At 39.2% G+C, this 24,293-nt stretch overlaps 2 protein-coding genes across 2 annotated transcripts; one reads left to right on the forward strand and one right to left on the reverse strand.

Moving 5' to 3' along the window:
* Positions 1-9,647: 9,647 nt before the first annotated feature.
* Positions 9,648-17,054, reverse strand: LOC143460636 (semaphorin-6B-like). The gene is made up of 18 exons (XM_076958265.1): positions 16,943-17,054; positions 16,136-16,259; positions 15,315-15,381; positions 14,715-14,894; positions 14,506-14,605; positions 14,175-14,315; positions 12,873-12,964; positions 12,590-12,813; positions 12,331-12,483; positions 12,073-12,225; positions 11,783-11,962; positions 11,602-11,709; positions 11,364-11,536; positions 11,028-11,284; positions 10,796-10,890; positions 10,546-10,705; positions 10,009-10,474; positions 9,648-9,835 (listed from the first exon to the last, which is right to left on the reverse strand). The coding sequence occupies exons 1-18, from the start codon at positions 17,052-17,054 to the stop codon at positions 9,648-9,650; spliced, it is 2,973 nt and encodes a 990-aa protein (XP_076814380.1).
* A 2,875-nt stretch (positions 17,055-19,929) lies between these two features.
* Positions 19,930-21,205, forward strand: LOC143460721 (transcription factor HES-1-B-like). Its single transcript, XM_076958362.1, has 4 exons — positions 19,930-19,965; positions 20,169-20,264; positions 20,447-20,673; positions 20,782-21,205. The coding sequence occupies exons 1-4, from the start codon at positions 19,930-19,932 to the stop codon at positions 21,203-21,205; spliced, it is 783 nt and encodes a 260-aa protein (XP_076814477.1).
* Positions 21,206-24,293: the final 3,088 nt, after the last annotated feature.

The following is a 24,293-nucleotide window of genomic DNA, read 5'->3' on the forward strand; positions in this document are numbered from 1 at the left end:
CGAAAGTGGTAATTATTAGGGATGTGCGGCGAGGAAGATAATTCGGGTTCGAATATCATGAAGGTCGACACGAACGAATCCCGAATCTATTCGTATTGGAACCAAACAATAAAATTTCATCCAAAAGTTGTCAATTCTTGCTTGTAACATGATGTAATCGATAAACAAATCGCTTTCTTTCGAAAAATAGTGTTTAAAAAACGATCGAAACAGCAAAATGGTTAGGAAAACGACCTTCATTGTAAGTAGCCTATATACTGCTGACTCTAGTTTAGCTTTGTCAGGAAACTATATCATCATTTTTTACGAAAGTCAGTAAATTTATAAGTAATGTTGTATTCGGGTTCGGGGTATTCGGGTATTCGTGTTCGGCCAAATCTTCTATAAAGGCGATATTCGGCGAATCTATTCGGGTTTGGGTTCGTATCGGCCCATCCCTAGTAATTCAACAGCACGAAAGACGGATCTTTCTATACAGTACAATTATCTAGGCCAGAGGGTGAACCCTGCGAGGCAGACCATATAATTCCTTGTTTCGTAACAATGGCCGATTATGACGTCAAAATATAGGACAACTTGCGAAAGACACCATGGTGAGGCAATAATCGAAAACCGATCACAATGGATATTTTTGGTTTTGTTACTGAACTGTAGATTATTAAAACTGTAATCGAGGAAAAGCACATAACACACGAACAGTGTAATAAAAAAGTTTACAGATCATTTTACGTGTTGATATGGTCGTGCTGTGATTAACAGGGCTGTGAAGTCAGTCGCCCAAGGCTCCTGAACAACACTTTAACCGTTTAACCTAACGCATCATAGAAGAATTTTTGTAACAAATAAACGTGCTTCATTGACCGTGCTTAAAAATAGCTTTGTCATGCGTCACAAACCACTCCTTGAACTTTTTTACGTCATTAATGATGAAATAGGTATTTTAATTATGCTGGTAAAATGAAGCCTTCAAATGGCGTAACACCATAAATCCCTTCTCCGTCGTATGAGTGGCGTAACCCGAAAATAAATGTTTTACTAAACACTGGAAAGCAAGACCTCACAGATCTCCTAAGTTGACGAATTGTGCTCATTCATTGAAAAACACCCGGAAACCGACAACGTGTTGTTTGTATTTCATTTTAACAGCTTATTCAATCACGTTACACAATCGTGACGTCATTCGTGCTAAGTGGACAAAGTCGCGGATAACTCGAATACAGTCCATTTCGGCCGACTTAAAATCTGAGCATATTGCCTATGCCAGGAAAAAGGTCTCCGTAAAATAAACGTGCCCTGTTCTTGATGGAAAATTCCCGACCATTCATTAGATTGCGGCTTCGTGTGCGCAATTAAACGGTTTTATCATACAATCATAATTAGGTCTATTACGGGATAAGAAGATATAAGATCGCCAAAGCTGGCCGCTTAAAATTCTAGACAATTATTTTCCAAACCACATGACGCCATGGCGTGTAAACCAGTCATTAAAACTAACAAAGAAATTAATAAAATTTACACTTTGTCATTATGACTTACCTGAAACGCCAATTGTGACAACCACGATGAGACGAAAGACGAAAACGAGTATGTACCACAACTGGCCAAGGAAAGTACTGTACTTGGTTACCTGCAATCAATGCGGTAGTTAACTTATTTTCATCAGTTACGGAGACCGCTTTGCGCGTACTTCTGCCATTAATAAGTAAATATGATTTGTAATTAAGATTCCAAGAAGCCAAATCTTAAATTTGTGGCTGCAAGCCATAATGGCCTAACCTGCTTCACTACTTCGCCAAAAACATCTAAATACATGTCGTTAACAGAGCAGACAATTATCCAGGCGAAATCTTGAAATTTATATGATCTAAAGATCTAAACAGTCAGCTGAACAAATTACAACCACCAATCGTAAGTTTAGGGATCAAACTAACTACTGTAATACAACGTGTGTTACGCCATTGCATTTAGTTAATTGGGTTTATGTTACCTGTTCAGAGATTTTCTCTAGTAAATGCCACATGGTGACTTTTGGTGGTTCGGATTACCAAAGCGCAAAGATCTTTTGCGACTTCCAATCGCTAAGACTCCTTACAATGTTTGACGTTAAGCAGGTCGGTAAGTCTTCTACGATCTTTTTGTATAGCGTTTTCAGAAACACAAGCGTTGTTTTTGTGTCTGGCAAAATAAATAAAATGATGTATTGGTCATGAATTGATGAAATTACATGTATAAGCAAGTCGGTCCCCACAAAACTTGCGTACTTCGGGCGGAACACCTGAAGACTTAATTGCTCCAAATTGCCAAGGCCTGCATTCACTGATAAAGAGATGGGTTTTACATGTTTAAACTCGCAATTTGCCGCCGTTTCTTAATTACTGTAATTGCTTGCTTACAAAAACGTGAGATAAGTGTTTATCGTTTTTGTCACACATAATATACAGGAAAAAAATGACTGAATGCGTTTCCACAAAATTGGATTTGAATATCTCGGTATTTAGCTCCTGCCAGCTGGATAAATAAATTTTTGCCGCTAAAAGCTGGTCTGAAATGACTAAATCTTTTCGAATATTGTTTTGTTACGGATTATTCCCGTATTTAGCTTCGAGTGAACCAAATGCAATAATGCAAACCTAGCCCAATAGCTCAGTATACTCGCCTAGGGAATCTAGACCAGACTGGGTTTCTCTTGATTTAATCCGCAGAGTTTGTTGACAGGAAAAATGTTTGACAAGAAAAACGTAGCATTTCAGAACATGTGCAGTGAGGAAAACAAAGGGAGTTACATTTAGTTCAAACTGACGTGTAGATATATACAATCAGTGTAATTTTGGAAGCGGGCATTAGCAATAAAGATTTCTTATCAGCACAGGTTCAGCAAACAACCTGGGAACTTACTAAAAGGAGCAACTGGCATTCGTTGGACATAAGTTGACTGTAAGATGGGTTTTGTGTGGGAAATCACTCCCAGGTTATCATGTTACTATTATTATGACAATTATGACGAAGAACCGCAAAAATTTAAGGCAATTTTCAGAAACCACGTTCCAATAACTGTACGCCGTTGGTGGCCTTCTTAGGTCCTTTATAGGGTGTGCGTCAAACAACAAAAGTTTTTCATACAAGTTAACAAACCAATGCAAGACAAAAAGAAAATAGATAACGCAAAATAAACAAGCCACAGCTGCCCAACAAAGTTAAATCAAAATTTTAATCTCGGAAATCTGACAGGTCCAAGCGGTCTCCGTTATACAATAATTAACAACGCTATACGTCAACGAGTAATCGCATCAAGACGAAAACGGAAGAAATAAGTAAGCCGCTAAAATGCTATATACAACGAATGGCAATAACTCTAGTCTATACGATTTACCTAGCGCAATAAAAGCCCAGATGCTCAAGAAAGTTACTTTAAATACGGTTCTTATAAACTTCCGGTAACGGTGTTTATTAAAGTAAGGTATTATCTTCTTAAGCCGCGTGAATTAAAGTTTAGTTGAAGAAATGAGTCATGTTTAAATGGCTGAATTTATTCTATTCCATAATTCTCATGGGTTCAAGCTTCCAGTAGAAAAATACATTTTCAAAAAATGTTTTGAAGCCAAATTTCTACTTGACCGCTTTCAATGGCGGCAATGTGCCAAAGAGACCAGAAGAGTCATTAGTCAAAGTACATAGTGCCTTTGATTTCGCGTGTTCAGATAAATCTTCATAAAAAGTCTACAGAACTCTACACCATATGGTATACAATGCATAGAGTGTACAGTACACGATCAATTGCGGTCTGGCTTCCCAATATAGCACGGCTTCAACAAATCTATGCCTTATAACACTGAACGTTGTTCCGATGTATCTTTTTAATCTTAATGGATTGAAAAAAGTGAAACCATAGATAGAAGCTACAAAATCAGTTTCTGGCAGTTTCCTAAAACCATTCCCGATAAAGCTAATTCACAAATGGGAATTGATTTAGATGACTGCAGACATAGGCAAATGCAAAGCAATTTCGTAATAGCACGAACTTCATTTAAAACGACCTTGTATCCCCAACCAGAGCAGTAAACACAGCGCGCAACATAGCGCAGTATGATTAAATTTAATGCGCAACGCAAACATGGCCTACAAAGATGCAATCTGTGCGGCAAGGGAGAAATAAATAATTGCTGCATGAACACCAGGCTTTGTGTTTTGTTTATTTCGCCATTAACTGGCATAATTTTTTGCTCACTGAAAAGGAGTTTGACCAAACCCGGATGCGGTACTGGAGATTGAGAAAACATTTTTGATCAGTCAATCATGCCGTTTTTACAGCAAAGGCCGATTTTGGAAACATCAATGAATTTGCGGTAAATTAGTTCCAAGCGATAAACATGCGGCGATACAATCTTGACAGCATATCAACAGAAAATAAGCAACTGCTTCCTTAACTTGATACGCGCATAAACATGTTAAAGCAAAGGTTCTGACCGCGGACAAAGCTGACCCTTGTGTATCCTGTAATAAGCTTTGACTTGAGCAGATAACCAAGTTACATGGAAGTTCATGTGCTAGGGTTTCATCTACATGCGGTAGCTGAATATATGACCATTAGATAAGATAAGCAATTTTCGCTTGGAAGGAATGGGCGAATGAAGGGCAACGAAAACATACGACACCTTCGGTAAAAAAAGTCTGGTATTCATGCGCAAGATTTATTAAACGGCCTACTCAGAGCATTAGCATAACACAGTTGCACGAACTAGGCAAAACACTTAACACTAGGGATGGGCCGATACGAACCCAAACCCGAATAGATTCGCCGAATATCGCCTTTATGGAAGATTCGGACGAACACGAATACCAACAATGGCGAACCCGAATGCAATGTTACTTAATTAGAGGTTTGTGTTAACTTGGACGTAAATGCCGTTCAGGGTTTGTGTAAAATTAAAACGTGACTAGGGTGGGAGGGGAGGCATAATTTACAGAAAATGTGTTGCCGTGTTGCCATAATACATCCTAGGTAATTGGAAGGTTAATAGTATACCACTGAAATGCCACTAAAGTCTACAGCAGGGGTCGGCAACGTACATAAGTTTGTTCATACATAAGGCGCACCGGGCTATAGAGCGCAACGTATTTTAAGGAGTATGGGTTACAGGGGTCGGCAACGTACGGCCCGCGGGCCGGATCCGGCCCGCCAAGCAAAATCATCCGGCCCGCAGCATTTTTACAAATTGTAGTTATTAACGTATTTTACGGACCATAAGGCGCACCCGATTATAAGTCGCACTGTCAATAAATTGCTTTGATTAGTTTTTTGTTCATACATAAGGCGCACCGGGCTATAGAGCGCAACGTATTTTAAGGAGTATGGGTTACAGGGGTCGGCAACGTACGGCCCGCGGGCCGGATCCGGCCCGCCAAGCAAAATCATCCGGCCCGCAGCATTTTTGCAAATTGTAGTTATTACCGTATTTAACCGCAATTGAAGGACATAAAAATGACGTGGTTTGACCGTACATTATTACTGCATGTTCGGATTTTTGATGCAGACCATTTCACGTTACTCCTATAGGATTGTAAAATCATTCACGTGCTGCATAAGTTAAAAGTCACAGAAGTGCAAAAAACATGCCACATTTTATTTAACGTTTAAACGTTTAAATTGTTAAACACAGAACATAAAGATTATAAAATGCATCGTACCAAACAGTGTTTAGGAAAAATATGTTTATTTTAATGAATTTTGTTAAAACGTAACTTATAAGTTAAGTTGGCTTATACGAAGAATCAATCAAAAACAGTTTACACTTGCTTTTAACCGCATATTTATTTTCCAATTTTGTGGTGTTGGAATCATTTCTTTCGGTTTGAACGCGTTCTTTTCTAAAGAAAGTTGATATGTATTAATATGATCAGCGGAATAAGTTTAAATTGTTTGAATAATTCAACAAATTAAGAAAATTTTATAGTTTTTCTATACCTAACGAAACGCGGTCTTAGTTTTATTTCATCCGTCGATCGATGTATTCCAATATTTTGTATTTTTACTGATGATCGTATTCCTTTGAAAAGCGAATAGCCTAAAGCTATGTTTTTCGGGGCTATATACTTAAGACTTTCTCGCATTACCCAATTACACGAGCTATAGTTTAGTATAAATTTATATCTCAAACTCTATTCTTAGGTTAAAAGTTGGATAATGGAATAAAACGTTGACAACTTAAAGTTGTTTTAAAAATTTTTTCCTGTATGAAGTGGTTGAACACTAAATTGTTTTGTTTAGGCGTTACTGTAGGCTATATTTCATCATATGTATCTGGATGGGAAGATTCCAAATCACACGTTTTTTCTTTATTGTCACCTCATACAAATCGACCTTTATCTGAAATAATAAATTCAGGTAGTGCTTCTGGTATACCAATCGGTATATACCGAAGTGGATTGATGTAAAATTCAACATTACAGACAGATTCCACGACCCAAGCGCTTTCGGATTTTAATCTATCCGACCATTGTCTGATATTCTTCCGTTGAATATCGATAAGGAATTGATCGAATTCGGTTCGATCGCGGATGGTTTCAGGGCCTAAATACAAATAATCGGAGTGATTGTCCGGATGAAAGTAACGATATATTACTGGTGAGTCGTCGTCTTCTTCATTTCCTTCATGTCGTAAAATAAATCCAAATGCGACACGGATTTTGAACGCCTATCGTTGTCTCTGGAAAATATTTTCACGAAATTATGGCCATAATGATTCGAGACCTTGATCGATCATGCTTTGGTCAGGGATGCGAAACGTGTAACGCTCTTGAACCGTATTACCGATATGAAAATGAGTTCGTATTGCTCGCCAATTGCTTCGTAAACATAGGAAATCCGTAATCTGGTCACACAAACGCGCAGCTGGGTGCTAGTTTTTATTTATTCTTCTCTTAAATCTGGACTCGAATAACATAGGTAATTCGTGCTTTGTTTCTAAAGTCTGGCTTATTTCAACCCAAGCTGGAATTCATAACCAGGTCATGTTAGCGTATGCAAATACGATTAACGCGTTCTTACTCTAGGCTTTTTTCTCCATATGATTCCAGGCGGTAATGCATACGGTTCATCGTTCTGTATACTTTACACTGAAACTATGATGTAACTGATATCGAATATCCACAAACCCAAGATGTTTTTTTCTGTTTTTTTTACACCCTTCCTCTAGAAACCTAGAACATGTTTACCGCACGTTGGCGCTATGGAATAAAAACTATGACGTCACTTTTACACTTGTACTTTTCTAACATCTTTTTTCTTTACGTGTGGAACGAAAAATATGACGTCACTTTTCTTATCTCTTTTTACACGCGGTCATGACTTGACCTAATTACTTGAATGACCTAATCTTGGAGTGACCTACTTCACAGTTGGAGGGGTGGCGGTAAGAGTTGGCGGCGCATTGGCGGCGCATGGAGGTGGGAGTCCTGGGGTGGCAACACTATACTACTCACTATCTAGTCACTATCCAGTATGTGTATTGCAGTCAAGGTTGCCACTCGTAGAGTTTTTTGGCCCCTTGTAGGGTGTAGGGTGACCTTACGGGTTTTTCACCTTTATTCATAGATTTCCTATTGTTACATGCATTTTCCGGTCTAGACGAGTCTGTTTGATGTTCGGGTGTTAAATGGCGAAGCCAGAACCAACAACAAAGTTGAAAGTCACCACAATCTAATAAACAGGATGTTATCAATGCAACACCCAGCCATTTGGAAATTTATAGAAGCTTTGAGGAAATTGCAGAACATAAACAAAAACAAGATTGAGGCGCTCTGTGCCCAAGGGCCTCCTATCAAAAGGAGGAAATACAAGGATCTGGATGCGCGACTTCAACTGGAACCGGTCTGATATTGGCACCACAAAACAAAGATTGCAGTTAGTACAGCACTATAAACCAGCGGTGGCCAACCAGTCAGAGACTAAGAGCCTCATGCTATAACGTTTTAACCGCAAAAAGCTACATCATACACATTATCATTTAGGATGTTCTTATTACGTCATAATAGTGCATGAAATATTGTTTCAATCTTTATTCTGGGTCGGAATCTGATGTAACCAGTCATTATTTAGCAAATATCAATTGAACATTAGCCAGTAAAGATTACTTTTCTGTTTATCTCCCTAAAATGGGTAAAATGTGGTCTCTTTCGGAGGTTCAATTTCAATATGAACGAAAGATCCGCATAATAACAGGCAAAGAGCCGCATGCAGCTCGCGAGCCGCGAGTTGACCAGTCCTGCTATAAACATTGCATATCAAAGTTATCTACCTTGACACTAGGATCGGTGTTGTAAAAGAAGTATTTGCACAGCCAAAACAACAAATTGATAGCATAGCTTATCACTTCTAAACTTAGAAAGGATAAAATACTTTCATTTTTTCACCTTGAATATTAATATGAAGATTGGTAACTCTCATACGTAGCCCATATCTGTTTTAAAACATTACATAAAATTTATAATAACAGCAATATCAAGAATAATACCTTATTTCTTGAGTGTTTGGCATTTCTGGAACAGGTGGTGGTATTAAATGTTGTTATTAGTCAAACTAGAAACTATTTTACTATACATGTGCAAAATTACACACCTTAGCTCTATTTTACACGAGTGCCAGAGACACTGAAAATACACTTACACATGAGGGGCTTTTTGACCACCCCGTCTAAAATACATGCACGACTTGTGTGCATTTATTTCTTACAGGGCACATTTCATATGGAATTTTTGCCTCATTCAAAATATAGTGGATATCTTTTTCATGCCAAATTGTTTGAACTAGCCTATAGGCAAGGTTGCCATCGATCTCAACTCAAAAATAAGGACGACTAGGAATCGAAAGACGAATATCACCTTAAAAAATGCACAACAGGAGAAAGCAACCAATATTCCTAACGAAAAAAACTAAAAACAAGACACTATCTGCATGTTTTTTGGTATCTCTTTGGTACAAAATGGTATCGTAAAGGTGACAAAATGCCCAAAATACGAACCTCTGCCCAAAAAATAAGGACGCAAGTGAAAATAAGGACATTTCTTAGAAAAAAGGACAAACATATTTTCTAAGACACGGACCTTTAAAATAAGGACAAATCTTAGAAATAAGGACGGTATGGCAACCCTGCTTATAGGCTACCGCTATAATTTTCTTGGATATTGATTTATAATCCTGAAACAGAAAAAAACTGCCCTACGTAAAATGACGCAGCATTAACTCTGCAAAACACAAACTATTTGGCATTTAATAATAATCAGTGAGTTGTCCAAGAGGGCGCTAAGATCTAATCGAACTACAATTGATGCATATAACATTTGGATTTGTATCAAATCTCTAACCGCTTTTCAGCAGCATTACTAATAAACCAAACTACAGTTTAAATTCCACCAAGACACCAATTTTTGCCTGCCTTTTTATCTTCTGAATGTTACATCCTCAATCCAAACTATACACTGCACCTACCACATTGTTCCGACTAGACTACGAGGAGAAGGTCGAATATATAGTCTCAAAGCAGAAAAAACATCACAATGACGTCGTTTGATTACTTGAAAGTTTTTTTTTATTTAACTGTTTAATTAAAACGCAGAATGTACAAAAAAGTATAATACGTGTTACATTCGAATTATTTCAATATGGTTTGTTTCGAATCATCTTTGGGTCCCTCATAGGTCCCGTGTGACGCAGGTTCTTGTTCTTCGTGAATTGTATGTAGAAAGGGGTGGTAACGGGTGGGGCGTGACATCACAGGGAGACTATTCTTCTCCGATTCGCTCATCCACCACTTGCGGCCCGCGTGGCCGTTGGGTAGTCCTGTTATGAGTGGAAATTTTCAATTCAGTTTTTTTGTTGCGTCATAAAGGTAAATCGAGCGGTAAGCGGGATAGTCGCAAGTAAAAACATTTTAGCTTAGTTGTTTGTGAACAATCTCCAATAAAAAATTTAGCTACAGTTAAGATTTAGTTTCATCTCATAGTGTAACTCACCCATCATTTTCTGTTGGGCTGATTCCTCGAAAACCTCGTTCTGTGGGACCTGGTACTGGGGCTGCCAATTGATCATCTTCCTTCTGTCATGGGTGTCCATGAGTACGCGCTGACCTTCGAACGCTTTGCTGGGTGTTGGGTTGGGTTGTGGGGGGTTTGGCCAACCTGCTGGTATGGGGGTTGATGGATTTTGTACCGGTGGGGGCATCGAGACGTAGAGGGGGTGCTGCTGCTGATCGTACCGCCCTGGCATGGTGTCGGCAACTTGGAGGGAGTGTTGCTGGAACAGCGACTGAGCCCCCAAAAGTGAATCAACCACTGTTTTAGCTCTTTGGTTGTCGATGACTACATAATAGTCAACCTGAGGAAAATGTTGAAGGTCATCAGTGTTTTCGGGGCTGGAACTTGTTGAAGGTTTCCAGATGTGCGCTTTGCATCTCCCCCCCATACAGCTGCTTGATCTCAGCTGGAAATCATTGAAGTTTTAAAGTTATTACGACACAAATAAAATCGCTAAACTTCTCTTGCGTCACCTACCTGCTTGCTTCTTCGGTCTGTGACGTCATAATATAAGGGATGTTTGGAGGAGAGGAACAGATCATTTGAGTGGAATGTTCCCATTTCTGCACCACTCAGCGCGCTCGTTTCCTTGATTCGTCGCGTTCTACGGGATTCTTTGTGGGTTGAAGTTCGATTCCTATCACCAGAACACATTATGATGTCACATCACATGGAGTGCAAAGACGTGCAATCAAGCAAAGCAAATATTATGACGTATTAAAGCTACCTTGCATGGCTGCTTCGTTGCCGCGACTTTGATGCGTTTTCGCCGTTAGATTGGTTCGAAGATCTTCTGACGTCATTTCCGTTGGGCAAGGTCGTCTGAAGAAGAGATAACAATCACATCACGATCACGTCAGATTATATGAAATGAGAGATCACGAGTAGGTGGCCATGATCACATGAGCTTATAACGATGAGACCCAACACTACGTTGAGTTGATGACGCAAATGCTCACCAGGATGACGTCATCCTTCTTGGACAACTTCCCGCAGCAATATCCCCTGTGGAGGGCGCACAAGCACACACAGAAGACGACACCGACAACAAAAGAGACCAATAGAAAAACGATCCCAATCGTGAACTCTGACGTAGTCGCCCCAGACACGTCATGCAACATAACCGGAGCGACAGTGATATTGTATGACGTATCATTTACGGCTGGTTCCACTTCCTCATTTTCAAAGGAAGGGAGTGTGGCACCAATAGAGGGCGCTGCACGACAAAAAGACAATTTTCACTTTTCAATTTCAGCCGTGCGATGATTGGTTAAACTATAATTGACGTAACAAACCTCCCAGGTCTGTGGCGTGGACGTTGCACTCCTCCATCCCGGCTACATTCCCTTCCAACACGTCCTGGCGTGGTTGCGCACCACTCGTACTGTTGACGTGATACTGGCTGTCGACGACCACGCAATTTTTCCCGTCCCATCCGCAGTAAGGGTCCCGGGATTTGATGCAACTCCTGGAACAACAATCGACCGGGTTACAATCTGCCGCGGTCTACGCGCGAGCTATTTCCTTGCTCACCTGCCACATGAGGTGTTGAGGGCACAGAGCGGGGCGCGAATGACGCAATTCTCGAATGCGACCAACATGGACCCGGTTGGTTTGTCGAGATTTATCGAAAGAGCCCTCCTGTAACAAACAACAATCGTGACATCACAAACCTCTAATCCAATCGGTTGACATAGAAACAATATTGACGCACTTGTTCCCAGGTCCGCATCTGTCCTCGCTGTAGACCAACCTCTCCTCGATCAGGACCGACTTCGTCCCCGCTCCGAGGAGAACCTTCAGAATTCTTCCATCATCAGTGCCCGCGATGAAGACGGTGTAGATGGGGGTTGTGCCCGCTGTCGTGTCCACCACAAACGCGGTCAGGAAGTTTCTGGAAATTTGAAATTCTTTCAACTCTGAAGAATCCTCAAATAAACAGAAGCTCTACGAGTCTACGGGACCTGTTGGTGGCGCTATTGTTCGTCTATTATCGTCACTTACCCGGAGTTTGTTCTCGAATAAAGAGGAATCGCGTTGTGTGGTTGCGTCACGTTGCCATGGAGATCCCACGCGTTGACGCTCTGGTACATTATGGGATGCATGTGCATGAAGTTTAGACTGCAGACGGATAATTTGCTTGGATCGCTTGCACAGCTGGGAATGAAAAAATACGTCATAATTACTAACCCTTGTGCATAGCACGATGATCAAATATTACGTCAAAAAAGACGTAATGATACGTCATAAAGTATGATTTACCTGGCCACGTGAGGATTGGGGGGATGGTCCTGCTGAGCCCAGTATTGTGCACTGGTCTTTGCATCGGCGAATTTCTCATAAAATGCGCCGTTCATGGAAGCTTCAATGTCTGGCAGAGAGAATGCGCAAATGGCCGATGCATGGATGCTGTTGCTGTGAGGAGGAGAATTCAATGTGATGTGGTTAAGCTTAGGTTATGCTGCTGGGTGCCTTCATACTAGGTCGAGGTTTGTGAATATTCAGCCCCATGCTAACCTACCTGGGCGTGTTCATGAGAGCGAAAACCATTTTTGTCTTCCCGACCTTGTACCACTTGTCCAACGACACCAGCTCAGTGACGTCACTAAGCTCGTTGAAGTAGAACGGTGGTTTTCCTGGCAACGAGCAGTTCAGTCTCGCTTTTAAGAATGACGAGAACTGATTCCTCAAATTGCGCCATCCACCGTCGTTTTTGCAAACTTGACCGATGCGCGTGTAAACTTGCTGTATAGGGGAAACATTAATTTAAATTACTGCCTATTATATGAAGTAATTTAATGTACCTCTGATTTATCCTCGACGGAGATCTCGGTAAAAAACGAATAAACTTTGTTCAAAGACATGCCGCCGTCGAAGAATTTAATGAAATGGGGACCTGGAAAATAACAGCCATTATTTATGGTCATTAACTGGCAATTAGTTTCTATTTATTAACGAACACCAAGCATTAAAATTTTAATAAATCTTAGACGATAATATTTTTCATTTCGACGAAGTTCTACCAAGAAGACTTGGCGTGACAAGTTTTGGACATAGTCCCTTGTTTCTTACATGATAATAGATTCTATTACATGTCATTACGTCACATAGAGATCGGGTTTACTTCAGCAAAATGCTTATTGTTGCGTGAAGGCTAAAAAAACGACAAGTACCAAATAAGGAAATGCAAATCTTGTGCAAACGCAGGTTGACCATCCGGGGCATCCGGCAATGGGCGCCATTGCCTAACTTGGTGCATTTGAGACGAAAGTTTTCATGTCGACGTTGCATTTGAGACGTTTGAGAGACGCATTTGAGACAACAGTTTTCATGTCGACGAAGTTCAACCAAGAAGACTTGGTGTGACAAGTTAATATGAGATCACAATCTCGGTGTTAGCGAACAGAAGAATGAAAAGCGGTTTTACTCCCGGAATCCAGGAAAGTTCGCGATAATCAGTTTGAAGAAATCTTGACGTTCGCCTTTATTCGATTTTTGCTGAATCGTCTAAATCTGTCGCCAAAATAAACCTGAGCTCTGAAGTTATTATGACAACGAATGAGTGTCGCGTGTTCTTTACGCAACAATTGGAAGCGGGATTATAGTGACAGGACGTTTGGGGCTGGTCAGAAAATGACTTGTAAAAAGTCAACAGGAATCAAAATCACGCCCGACTTAATCCATGTATGGCGGAATAAATACAAATCTACCTCGTCAGAATAAGGATCTTGTTGGAATAAGACGACTGAGATTAGATGCGAAGCGAAACTCAACAATAGGCATTTTCTCGTCATAATCGCAAGACAAACGAAGAAACTGAGTCAAACATAGGAGACTACTATCTGCATTCTGCACGCTCCAGCGAGCACAGGGTTGAGGCTGAAAATAACTGGGTTTGACTCGACGCTCTCCGGCTGGAATACTTGGCGTTAGGTGTAATGACGTCACGCTTCAGTGATCACGGTTACGGATCATTGCACACGAGCACGGTTCAGATGTTAAATAAGTAAAGATAGTTTCTACCTACAAGGGTGTCATTCAGCGAGTTAAGCCAAGGCGCAGTGCCTTGCCCACCACAATATTTACAGTGCAAACTGCAAACTCACCGTTTAAGAAGGTCGCTTCACCGCTAGCTGTCCGCAAACTGGCGTCCCTTCTGCTGTGAACATTTCGGACGACAGATGAGCGGAATATGAGGGGATCGTCCCCGCGGAAGCCTGCCTGGGTCGCCGTGTACAGGTTGTCGCCTGCGTAGAATATGCAAAGAAGATTATTCCTCGAAACAGCTTGAGATTTCGCTCAATTCTTAGTCTGAGCTGATCGCGTTATTTTCATTATTTTCACAACAAAGTCGCGCGAAATGTCTAGTTTTAATTGGATTCGCAAATCATAAATAAAATGGTTCATCTTCAAATAAATTCTAGATATCGAACAAACCCGACACTAGGCTTGCTACGTCATAATCCGGGTCATAGGGACAGCTCAGCTTTCCTCCAAATTCCTGATTCAAATAAGACAAATTCCCGCCCTCTGTCAGCTGAAAGTTCGAGAATCATTTTTAAGTTTACAGTAAAACCCATCCGGTTGTTGAAAAACTTGCTGCATATCCAAAATATTGTGACATCACAATAATCCAATAGTGTTACCTCATAATATCTACAAGTAGGACTGAAAGATTTGGTCGAGCAGACAATCACTCTTCGGTTGGGAGATTCCCCGTCGTGGACCAGCTTGAAAATTTTGATGAAATTTTGGCATTTTTTGTTGGTCTGACCCTTTCTCTGGCACAACTGGATGCTTGCTTCATCAGACTTCCACGTCATTGCCTGCAACGTATTGCGAGTGTTATAATCTGCGATGCTGTGGAATGGCTTACCCACGTCATCTTTACAACGAGCTTATTATTGACAAGAAAATATGCGCCTCGAAGCTCGCTACGTTATATCCAAGACATTTTCATCACGTGACAACTTGAGATTCTGAAGTTGTTATTACGTCACTAAAGAAGTTTGAAAGAGAATCATGAAGTTTGAAATTAAGTTTTTCCAGAAAAACATTATAAACGTGTTTGGCGCATGATGCTAAATATGTGCATTGTTTGCTCAAAAATGATGTTTATTTTGTCTTAGTTCTTCTGAAATCATAAATTCAGGTGGGTGTGAATAGTGTGGGCAATCCACATTCCAGTATCACCGAAATCATTACAACGCGAATCATGCTTAGCTGATTAAAGTCAAATGCGTCACCTGCTTGTAAGTGACTTCGCCGGTTCCGCTTGACTGATTCTTCAAATCCAGGACAAAAATATTATCCCTGCGCAGAAAATAAAATTGAAATAAACACAAAACCATTCAAGCATGACAACGAATGAGTTGTGACGCAATTCAGCTGCCAGCGCTACTTTGAAATGGTCGATCTGTTGCTGTGCTTATGCAGTGCCCTGTATGGTATAATGCCGGGATTGAATAACAATTATTTTTTCAACGTAATAATTGCCAGAACAAATAGATGTTTGGTTAAACTTAAACGAATCTTGTAGGCGCGCGAACATAGCGGAGGAAAGTATCTGTAGAAAAAAGAACCAACTTCATCATTTCGGAGTGCTTCATACGAAGAGACCACTTTGTGTAGCATTATTACCCCACAATAGACACTTTCGTATGTGTAAAAAACTTGTATTATGACCGACAAAGACAACAATGCGTCATAAACCTATTGAACACTGCAAACGCATTAAGTTGTAGTGATAGCTGATGTTTGAAGACCCAGTGCAGGTTTATGTTGAAAACAAACGCAAAGATGTCTCGGAGAACATGTACCTCGGTTAAACGTTAAACACAAGCTCCTTATGTTGGCAAGAAATCGTAAAAGTACTAAGCATTAATATGAAATATAGCAGAGGTAAAGAGCTTCGTTAGAACAAACGAAAGTATTTGTCTTCCCCCCGCTTATATCGAACCTCGTGGAAAGTGATTCAACGAATTGAGTCTTCACACCTCGCAGGTATTTTCAATATGAGCTGAGAACTCCAAAACCTTCAAAGTCACAAAGTACAAATGCCACTGACCTGGCGTAAATGTAGTGATATCCACCAATGTTGGTCATGCCTTGAAAGTTCTTCAACAATGGGAGGGTTTTGGTGGACTGGCCTGTTTTTTTGCTACCACGAAACACTTGAAGCCACGTAGAATCTGGAAAAATACGTTTTCATATTCATCAGATTGTGGTCAAACTGCTGATTTATCTAAATACTGTTATTACACCAGTCTCCTAAAAGAGCTTCTTGCAGAAAGTTTGATCGCCTTTATGCCAAGTCGCCATAAAATATAAATCACGTCCACTTCAAGCAAACTTGCACAGAATCGAAAACTAATCGTCAAATTTGGAGAATTTTCTCCTGAAAAAACCAATCCCAAACAATAAACGATCGCGCGAAAGCGCAATTTGTTGAAACAATTCTACAAAGCTGAGCGATTGACTCGAATTAATGAGGCGGTAAAAGCGAAATGAAACAAACTCGATTTTAAGGAAAATTTCAACATGACTTCAACTACGTTCTAACACTTCTACTTGTGGGAGACCTGAAATCTGCACTGAACTCGAACAAGTTGTTTCCTTTGACGTCATAACATGTATCTATTTTGTCATAAACACTTAAAGCAGAGTTTATTTGATAGACAGAGGGGCGAAGGGTTTATTGTAATCCTAATAATCCTTGATTACGCCTTAAATTATGGATAACATCATAATATGGGAGATTGGTGTCATATGAAGTGAAAAGTGACGTCACTCCGATTTATTTAAACAAACACATATTGTTGGAACCCTGGCAAGCAATCTACCTACATTATGACGTATATATGACGGTACCAACCTTCCAACTTATAAACGTTGATTGGTTCTTTATCTGTAGGGATTCTTCCCATGGATGACTGGATCAGACATAAGATGATATTCACAACGATCAGTGCAGTAGAAACACGCATTGTATCAAAATTAATGAGGCTTTATGATGAACTCCAGTGAAAATACGGTTTAGTCCTCCATTGGTGGATCACTGGTCGCAATTAAACGTCAGATATCAAATCAACACACAATACTCGTAATACGAATCCTAAACAAGCTACAAAAGAATTTCAAAGCAGCTCGTTGATATTAATTTGAATTGAAAGATATACGTTAATCCCATCGTATAGAATATAGATAACTGGACTCCACTGACTGGGAACACAACCTACACTGAGCGTTTAATCGAGTTAGGAATCGTTTGCAATAAAACAAGCGCTTCCACAATTATTCTCAGTCCGACATCGGTTGTTATTAAACAGGCAATGAAAGAGATACCACTACGTCACAATTCATGAAAATGTGAATTGTTTAATCAATTAAATAAAATAGCTTACAATGAGGAAATGGAAAGGAAATGACTCATAACAATAACTTCACAAGATATTTAAGGAAATAAAATCTAAACAATTGCTTGATATGAAGCTTAATAGAACAGACAATTATAAAGAAAGTTAAAAATTTTATTTATAAATAGCTGCGATATGCACGAAAGCTTTGTTCTGACTCAATGTTACAAAACGCATAAGATTAAATATAACAAGCACATGTCGCCTTATGGAACAATGCAATGAAATTTCAATTAAATTTATTTTAAATCAATTTAAATTTAACCATCAAGGTGGCTTCTCAAAGGATGCCAGACCGGTAATACATCTATACATTGTACGTAAAGTGCGCGAGGTTGTTAATAAATATGGCCGACATTGAACGAGCAAAATTTCGTTGCGCCGCGGAATTTTGTCGATGTCGAACCCGGTGAGACTTTACCAATTAGGCCTATAACGAGGTACTACCAGGTAAATATTCCTGTGTCAGAAGCACTGTATTGGGTGAATGGGACGATTACAACGTGTTACTATAAATTAAGGCAGGGATGTCCAACCTGCGGCCCGCTAGTCATTTTCACTCCAAAAGTATGTACTTCATGTACCCATTTTTCTTGAAATTTAATAGGTTCTGCGGCCCATTGAATTATTTCAAGTGACAATGCGGCCCACTATAATAAAAGGTTGGACATCCCTGAGTTAAGCATTCCTTGTGTAAGAAGCATTGCGAAGTCATTTCATGACAAATATATATAAAAATGCTTCAAAGCGCATTATTAGATTTGATTACAAAGTCCTGGACACCAGTTGCATTTTTAAATTGCCGTTTTCAAAATTCAAATTGGAAAGGTTATAACTGTTCGTCCATGGTAACTTTTTATCGAGATCATTATATTCCTTATCGTCGTGTTTCACTCATTTTTCTGTTATGCCTTTCACTAGTTTTACGGTTTTGATGCTAAAAGTATAATTTTCTTTATTTTTAATCGAAATTTCTTGATTATTTTTATTTCGTTCCTTACGCATCATCACAATTTTTACCCTTTGAAATGAATATTAGATTATTTAGCACATATAACCGGAAACATATGTAAGTACTCGGTTAAACACTCTAGCACCCACTTACTGTTTTCACAAAGACGGCAAATAGGCTACCAGGTCTTTTGAGCACCTGAGCACATTAACTGACAAATTTACTTATTAAATTTATTTATTTAGCGACCTATGAAATAGCGTTATGAAAGTAACCTACGTTATTATACGTTTCTTGATCAGCAGATGCGGTTATTTGTAAAATAGATAAAAACTAATCAACGTGTTAACCTCTAACTACCACTGAAAATATCTAACACAGAACTCTAGCTACCACAGAACTTAAAGGTTTTCTGTCTTCAAACAGTGAAAACTGAAAACTTTGGCTGCAATGTTTTATAAAAGCAACTCCAGTGACTAAAGAAATTAGTAAACATTGAACAATGATTCAAAACCACAGCGGGTGACACAAAAAGCAACGATTCAGAAAGTTATCAATTTTACTATTGAATTTTAGTTCAATTTTAACGGTAGCGATTTGAGGACTGACCGAACTGAAACAACGAAGAACTGCAGCAAAGTCGGTAAATGTTTCGGCTGTGCTATTTGCTATCTGAAGTTATATTATATTTTAAAAACTTGTTCTCTTCATAAACAACCTTTGATTGATCACATTCAGTATGGGAAAAAAGTTACGCCTAATAGGTCTCGGCCAATTTGGAATTTATAATTCTCTCTGGGGAATAAAGATTTTACCGCTGTGACTTAAATGTTTCTTTGCTTAGTTTTACTTAATAGTCTTGGTGCACAACTGCGCTATTCAATCAAAATAACATCAAACTATGCGGATATTTTTATTTATTTCATACACTTAATGGGAATACACAATATATACAATTTATCGAATATACATCAAAATCACTGTATGCAGCTGTCTTCTCGTATAATCCGCAATCTATTGCATCACAATAGGCCTTCCCTGCGGGTGATAAATCTCAATAAGCTTTTGTATTGTCCCATCACAATAGGCAATTAAGCAAAAGTTCAAGCCTATTTCAAACAGCAATGATCAACAGCAAAAACTTTTTAAAAACTCTTACTTTATGTTGCAAATTTCGAAGTTCTCACGGACCCCCTGAAAACGTTTCGCGGACCCTTGGGGGTCCGCGGACCCCCGGTTGAGAACCACTTAGACGCATTTCATAGGTTTCGACTGTAATAATGATAGAAATTTACTTCATTTTGTGTAATATAGTGAGAATCTAACTCTTTTTAAGGTTTGAGATTACAACACCTAGTTATGAACCCTGGTAATAAGTGCGAGGAGAATTAGATTAATACTTCATACTTCGCTACGAAAGGGCCAAAGTAAATTTTTCAGTTAATGTGAAATCAGGTGAAATCAGTACAAAACATTAATTAAAATTAGTATGAAATGAAAGACCTGCTATTTGCCGTCTTTGTGCAAACAGTTAGTGGATACTAGAGTGTACGAGGATACCACCAACGTACAAATGGTTTCCTCGGGATCCGTAATGAAAAATGACTGAAGAGTAAGTACAATTTTCCCGATGTTTAGGGTGCAACCATCGCCAGATTACGGCGTCCGCTTGAAGCGTTTCGTAATACTTATATACAGTCAACGATAAACTTACAATGAAATTATTGTTACAGACTTCAAAACTGCTTAAGGATAAAAGCCGACGCAAGAGGATTAAAAACAGTCTGAATGAACTGATAAGTATTCTCCTCAACATTTTAGGAATACAGGTAAGTAATTTTTTTCTCCTCGTATTTAAACAAAATCGTTACAGTGTTTCATACTGTGGCAGTGCCAAGTGTAAAAGACAAACGTAGGCCTTCTGCAAATGAAAAAAATGGTCATTACAAATTAAGAAACATAATTCAAAGTCTGCAAAACAGTTAATCTCATTTTTTTTTTATTTATATAGTTGTTTCTTCAGCAAAGACAAAGGCATTCAAAATTGGAAAAGGCTGATATTCTAGAAATGACTGTTCGCTATTTGAAAGAATTTCAGGGACAGACATTGAACGCAGCGAAGGCGATTGATCCAAGAGTCACGAGTAAATACAGAAGCGGATTTGTGGAATGTAAAAACGAGGTTTCTCACACTCTTGAGAACACAAACGCAGGAATTCAGCCCGACGTTAAAACGAGGTGAGTTTATCAAGACAAATGTTTTCACAAGACCTTGTAAATTATTTTTATGTTGGGTCTTTACCGGCTGTGGCACATTTTTAAACATTCTCTAATATTTGATTCCAGGCTTATGAACCACCTCGGAAGCAATGTACCGCCGCCACTCATTCCCTCCTCGTCTTCCTTACTCATTCCATTCCCAACTCATTTCTCCTTGTCTCCTTCCGCGACTCCACAAAGGTCCGGATGCGGGAGTGTAAATAAGCACAACGTCCAAGGAAACTTTACCCTCATCTCGCTATCAACGTCGTCCACCGTACCCCCACGTATCCACGGAAACAGAACAGCCCACGTATCCACGGAAACAGAACAACGCAAATCCGCATCGCTGCCCAAAAAGTCCTACACGATATGTTGCGTGTCCCCGACCAGCCCAGCTTCATCTCTTGTCCCAAGAGTCCAGGATATTTTGATGATGTCATCATCAATGTTGCGTTCTTGTTCAGCGGTTAGCGACAGCGACTCGGAACCGGTGTGGAGGCCTTGGTAATTAACGGCTTCGTTGGAACTGAATCAGTTAAAGGACCAATTCCGTGGAAGTTATTGATATTTTTCTACTTCTTTGCTCTTGCCTTGCCAGTCTAACTGCCCTCTCTCCTTGTGAAAATTTGCTGCAGTGATTTTGACGAAGCTCGTCCGACTAAGTTGTAACCAACTAACATTATGTTGGGCGGCTGCTTGCTTAAATTTGGAACATTTTTGACCAAATTCTGACCCGAGAATGATCCGTTCTCGTCCACTAATACACGATGTAAAAACCGTAGAGTCGGGGATTTCTGTCAATTATGACCGTTGACTTTTTCTAGTAATTTCACTAATTTCGCGCTGTGTTTGTAACTATTTTCACTGCTTTTGCCTACTCGTATGTAGATTGTAGACCATGCGCTACTAAGAGTTTGCGGTTTATTTTTCTTTGTGTTATTTCATTACTTTTACATTCGGTTCATGTATTCCTTGTCAAGATTTTCATTTCTTTTAAAACAATAAATTGGAATTCGAAACACATTTGTGAGTGCCGTTCCTCTAACGACACCTGGTGTACACGACGGAATTATCGAAGTAAACACCAACATTATGACGAAACGGATACCGACACACTGCTGCACTCTTACGTTTTAGAAACCTTATCTACCGGCGAAATTTTGCCTTTAAGTATTGGGAGTCTTGCAGTCGGGCGTACGTACAAGGTTGAAGTATATGCTGTGTCCGCAGATGGCGTGAGGTCGGATGCAGAAAGTTCATCTTTCAGTACTGGTAAGTGACGCTTTGAAAATCGATTTTTTTTTGAATTTGATTGTCGAAAATTTAACAGCTGTGTAATTGTAATCATGATGTACCAACTTTGTAGCCATGACAGTAGCCGAACGCAGCGCAGTAGAAGCCGTTAATACTAGAAGAAGGTCGCCAACTTTAGTTCCGAACTCATCCCAGAGTAAGTAGACTCCAAATAGTTCCACTCCGCTAACAGAGTCTACTACGTCAGAGCCTGTTACCCAAACAACGTCAGAATCTACAGAGCACCCGTCAGAATCTACTGCTAGTAGGTCCATTGATACCTCTACACCCGAACCGGAAAAGCAAAAACTTTTGCTTGATCCACCAAAGCCATCTCAACAAGATAAGCCCAGTATTTGACTTTGGGAATGCCGCTCACAATTCAGTATGTGTGTGTGCGAATCACTGTTGTATAAGTTTGCATGGGTTGGCCAAGACTATTCAACGTACAGCTATAGTCCGCAGTTGTTTTTCAACTTACCATTTTACTTTTAACGTGTGCAATGTCACATTTAACGGGAAGTCAGGAAAGCAGGAAGGCAGTTTTCATCCCAGCTTTTAATTGGTACAATTGCAATTTAATTTATAAGCTCCCTTATAACATGTAAAGTATTTAATGGTATGCTTACGTGTAACAACTGCACATATAATATATGTTTACTAGCTATAAGATATTTGCCCGTTTGTTTTGAAATAACTGAGCGAGCACAACAATGCTGTCCTAATAGAGTTGGTGTTTTTGGCATTTGTTTTCAAAACAAGCTGGCCATTGTCTCATATCAACATGCGGCATTAAACCGTGGTTTTGTTTGGAAATACAGTAACACTGCACATCCAACAAAACTTAAGTAATACAGGTTTAATGCAGCTATATAACATCGGTGAAATTGCATGGCTTGAGAGTTGTCACTGTCTAATTTTATAAGCTGCAAGCTTAGTAACTTCACAAGTTTTAGTTTGGAATTTACTTCGGCAACCCTTGAAATGTCCATAAAGTGTACAGAGGCGCAAACTTTATACACGTATGCGAGACACTTCACAAGTTTGTTCTTGAAGAATTCACTACATTTGTTATCTTCCATTTTCTTAAATCATTTAAGTTAAATAGCTTTAGAATTAGGTTGGATGAAGTGCCGGTAACTTATTTTAAATACATCTATGTTTATTGCAGGTTCGTCTTCCCATTCTTGATAGCGGTCATCGCAGTTGTATTATTCATTGTGCTCGGCGTTTGTGTACAAAATCGATACGCAATCGGCCTAAAAACAAAGCACATTCGTTCAGGTGAATTTCTGCTACGTACATAAGTGAAGTGTTTTGTATAGTTCGTGTATTTGTTAACCGGTTATAAACTTCGACCTACTTCACTATAATAATCTGCTTTTTATCGCTACAGGTGACAAAATGCTGAAACGCAAATATGGCCTTACATGGTTAAAATCTGGTAAGTTAGTGTTGGTTTCAGTCTATCAAAAGTCAAACTGTTTAAACTCCAGATGCGAATCTTGGCCGCCCTCTAGCGACTAGCAACATCTTTACCACCATACAACGTTGCACTGTTTTGAGAAAATAATTAAAATATCTAATTGTCTCCTGTTCCTTTATAAGTTTATATCATCATTAAAATCTTTTCAAAGACTTTTCCTACAATTTAAGCTGCTGTGTTTAATGCTAGTGAAATAAAACTTTAGCCGTAGACTTAACCCATCTTTCCTTAAAAAATATGTAGGTGAATTTTTATATACGATGTGTTCTTGTTTAATACAGTTTTATCGATCGGTATTTTGGTGTAATGTCTTTATTAAGTAATAAAATAATCTTTATTCATTATTACATTAACACCCAGAATATTACAGATTCATACAACGTATGAAACTTGTCAAAACCATTGGAATTTACCAAAATGAAGAGAGCACCGGGTGCACTGTAGCACCGGGTGAGAAGAACAACTTCTAAGAAAAAATTCAGGCCCACGATGTTTTATTTTCCGACTGAATTTTTGCACTAAGAAAATCACTTGGGCTGTATGTTTTTTGTTCGATGTGCGAGATGTATGAAATTTTACACCGTTGTTGTGCATTTATGGCTTTATTCTTCCGTTATTTTATCCAGCTTACTTGTATTATATGTTTGCGAATTTCTTGAATAACACTTGTTGTTTCGTTTTTATTACAAAAATTGCCCTAATTGTTTTGCTCCTATTCATTTTCGTGTTCATTTCTTAACCGCAAACTTTTTTGTTTTTGCTTTTAAATTTAGTAATACACTAGAAAAATAAACGTGCGCCAAAGAAAGAAAAAAAG

This window comes from Clavelina lepadiformis, chromosome 1, assembly GCF_947623445.1.
Source record: "Clavelina lepadiformis chromosome 1, kaClaLepa1.1, whole genome shotgun sequence".
NCBI lineage: Eukaryota > Metazoa > Chordata > Ascidiacea > Aplousobranchia > Clavelinidae > Clavelina > Clavelina lepadiformis.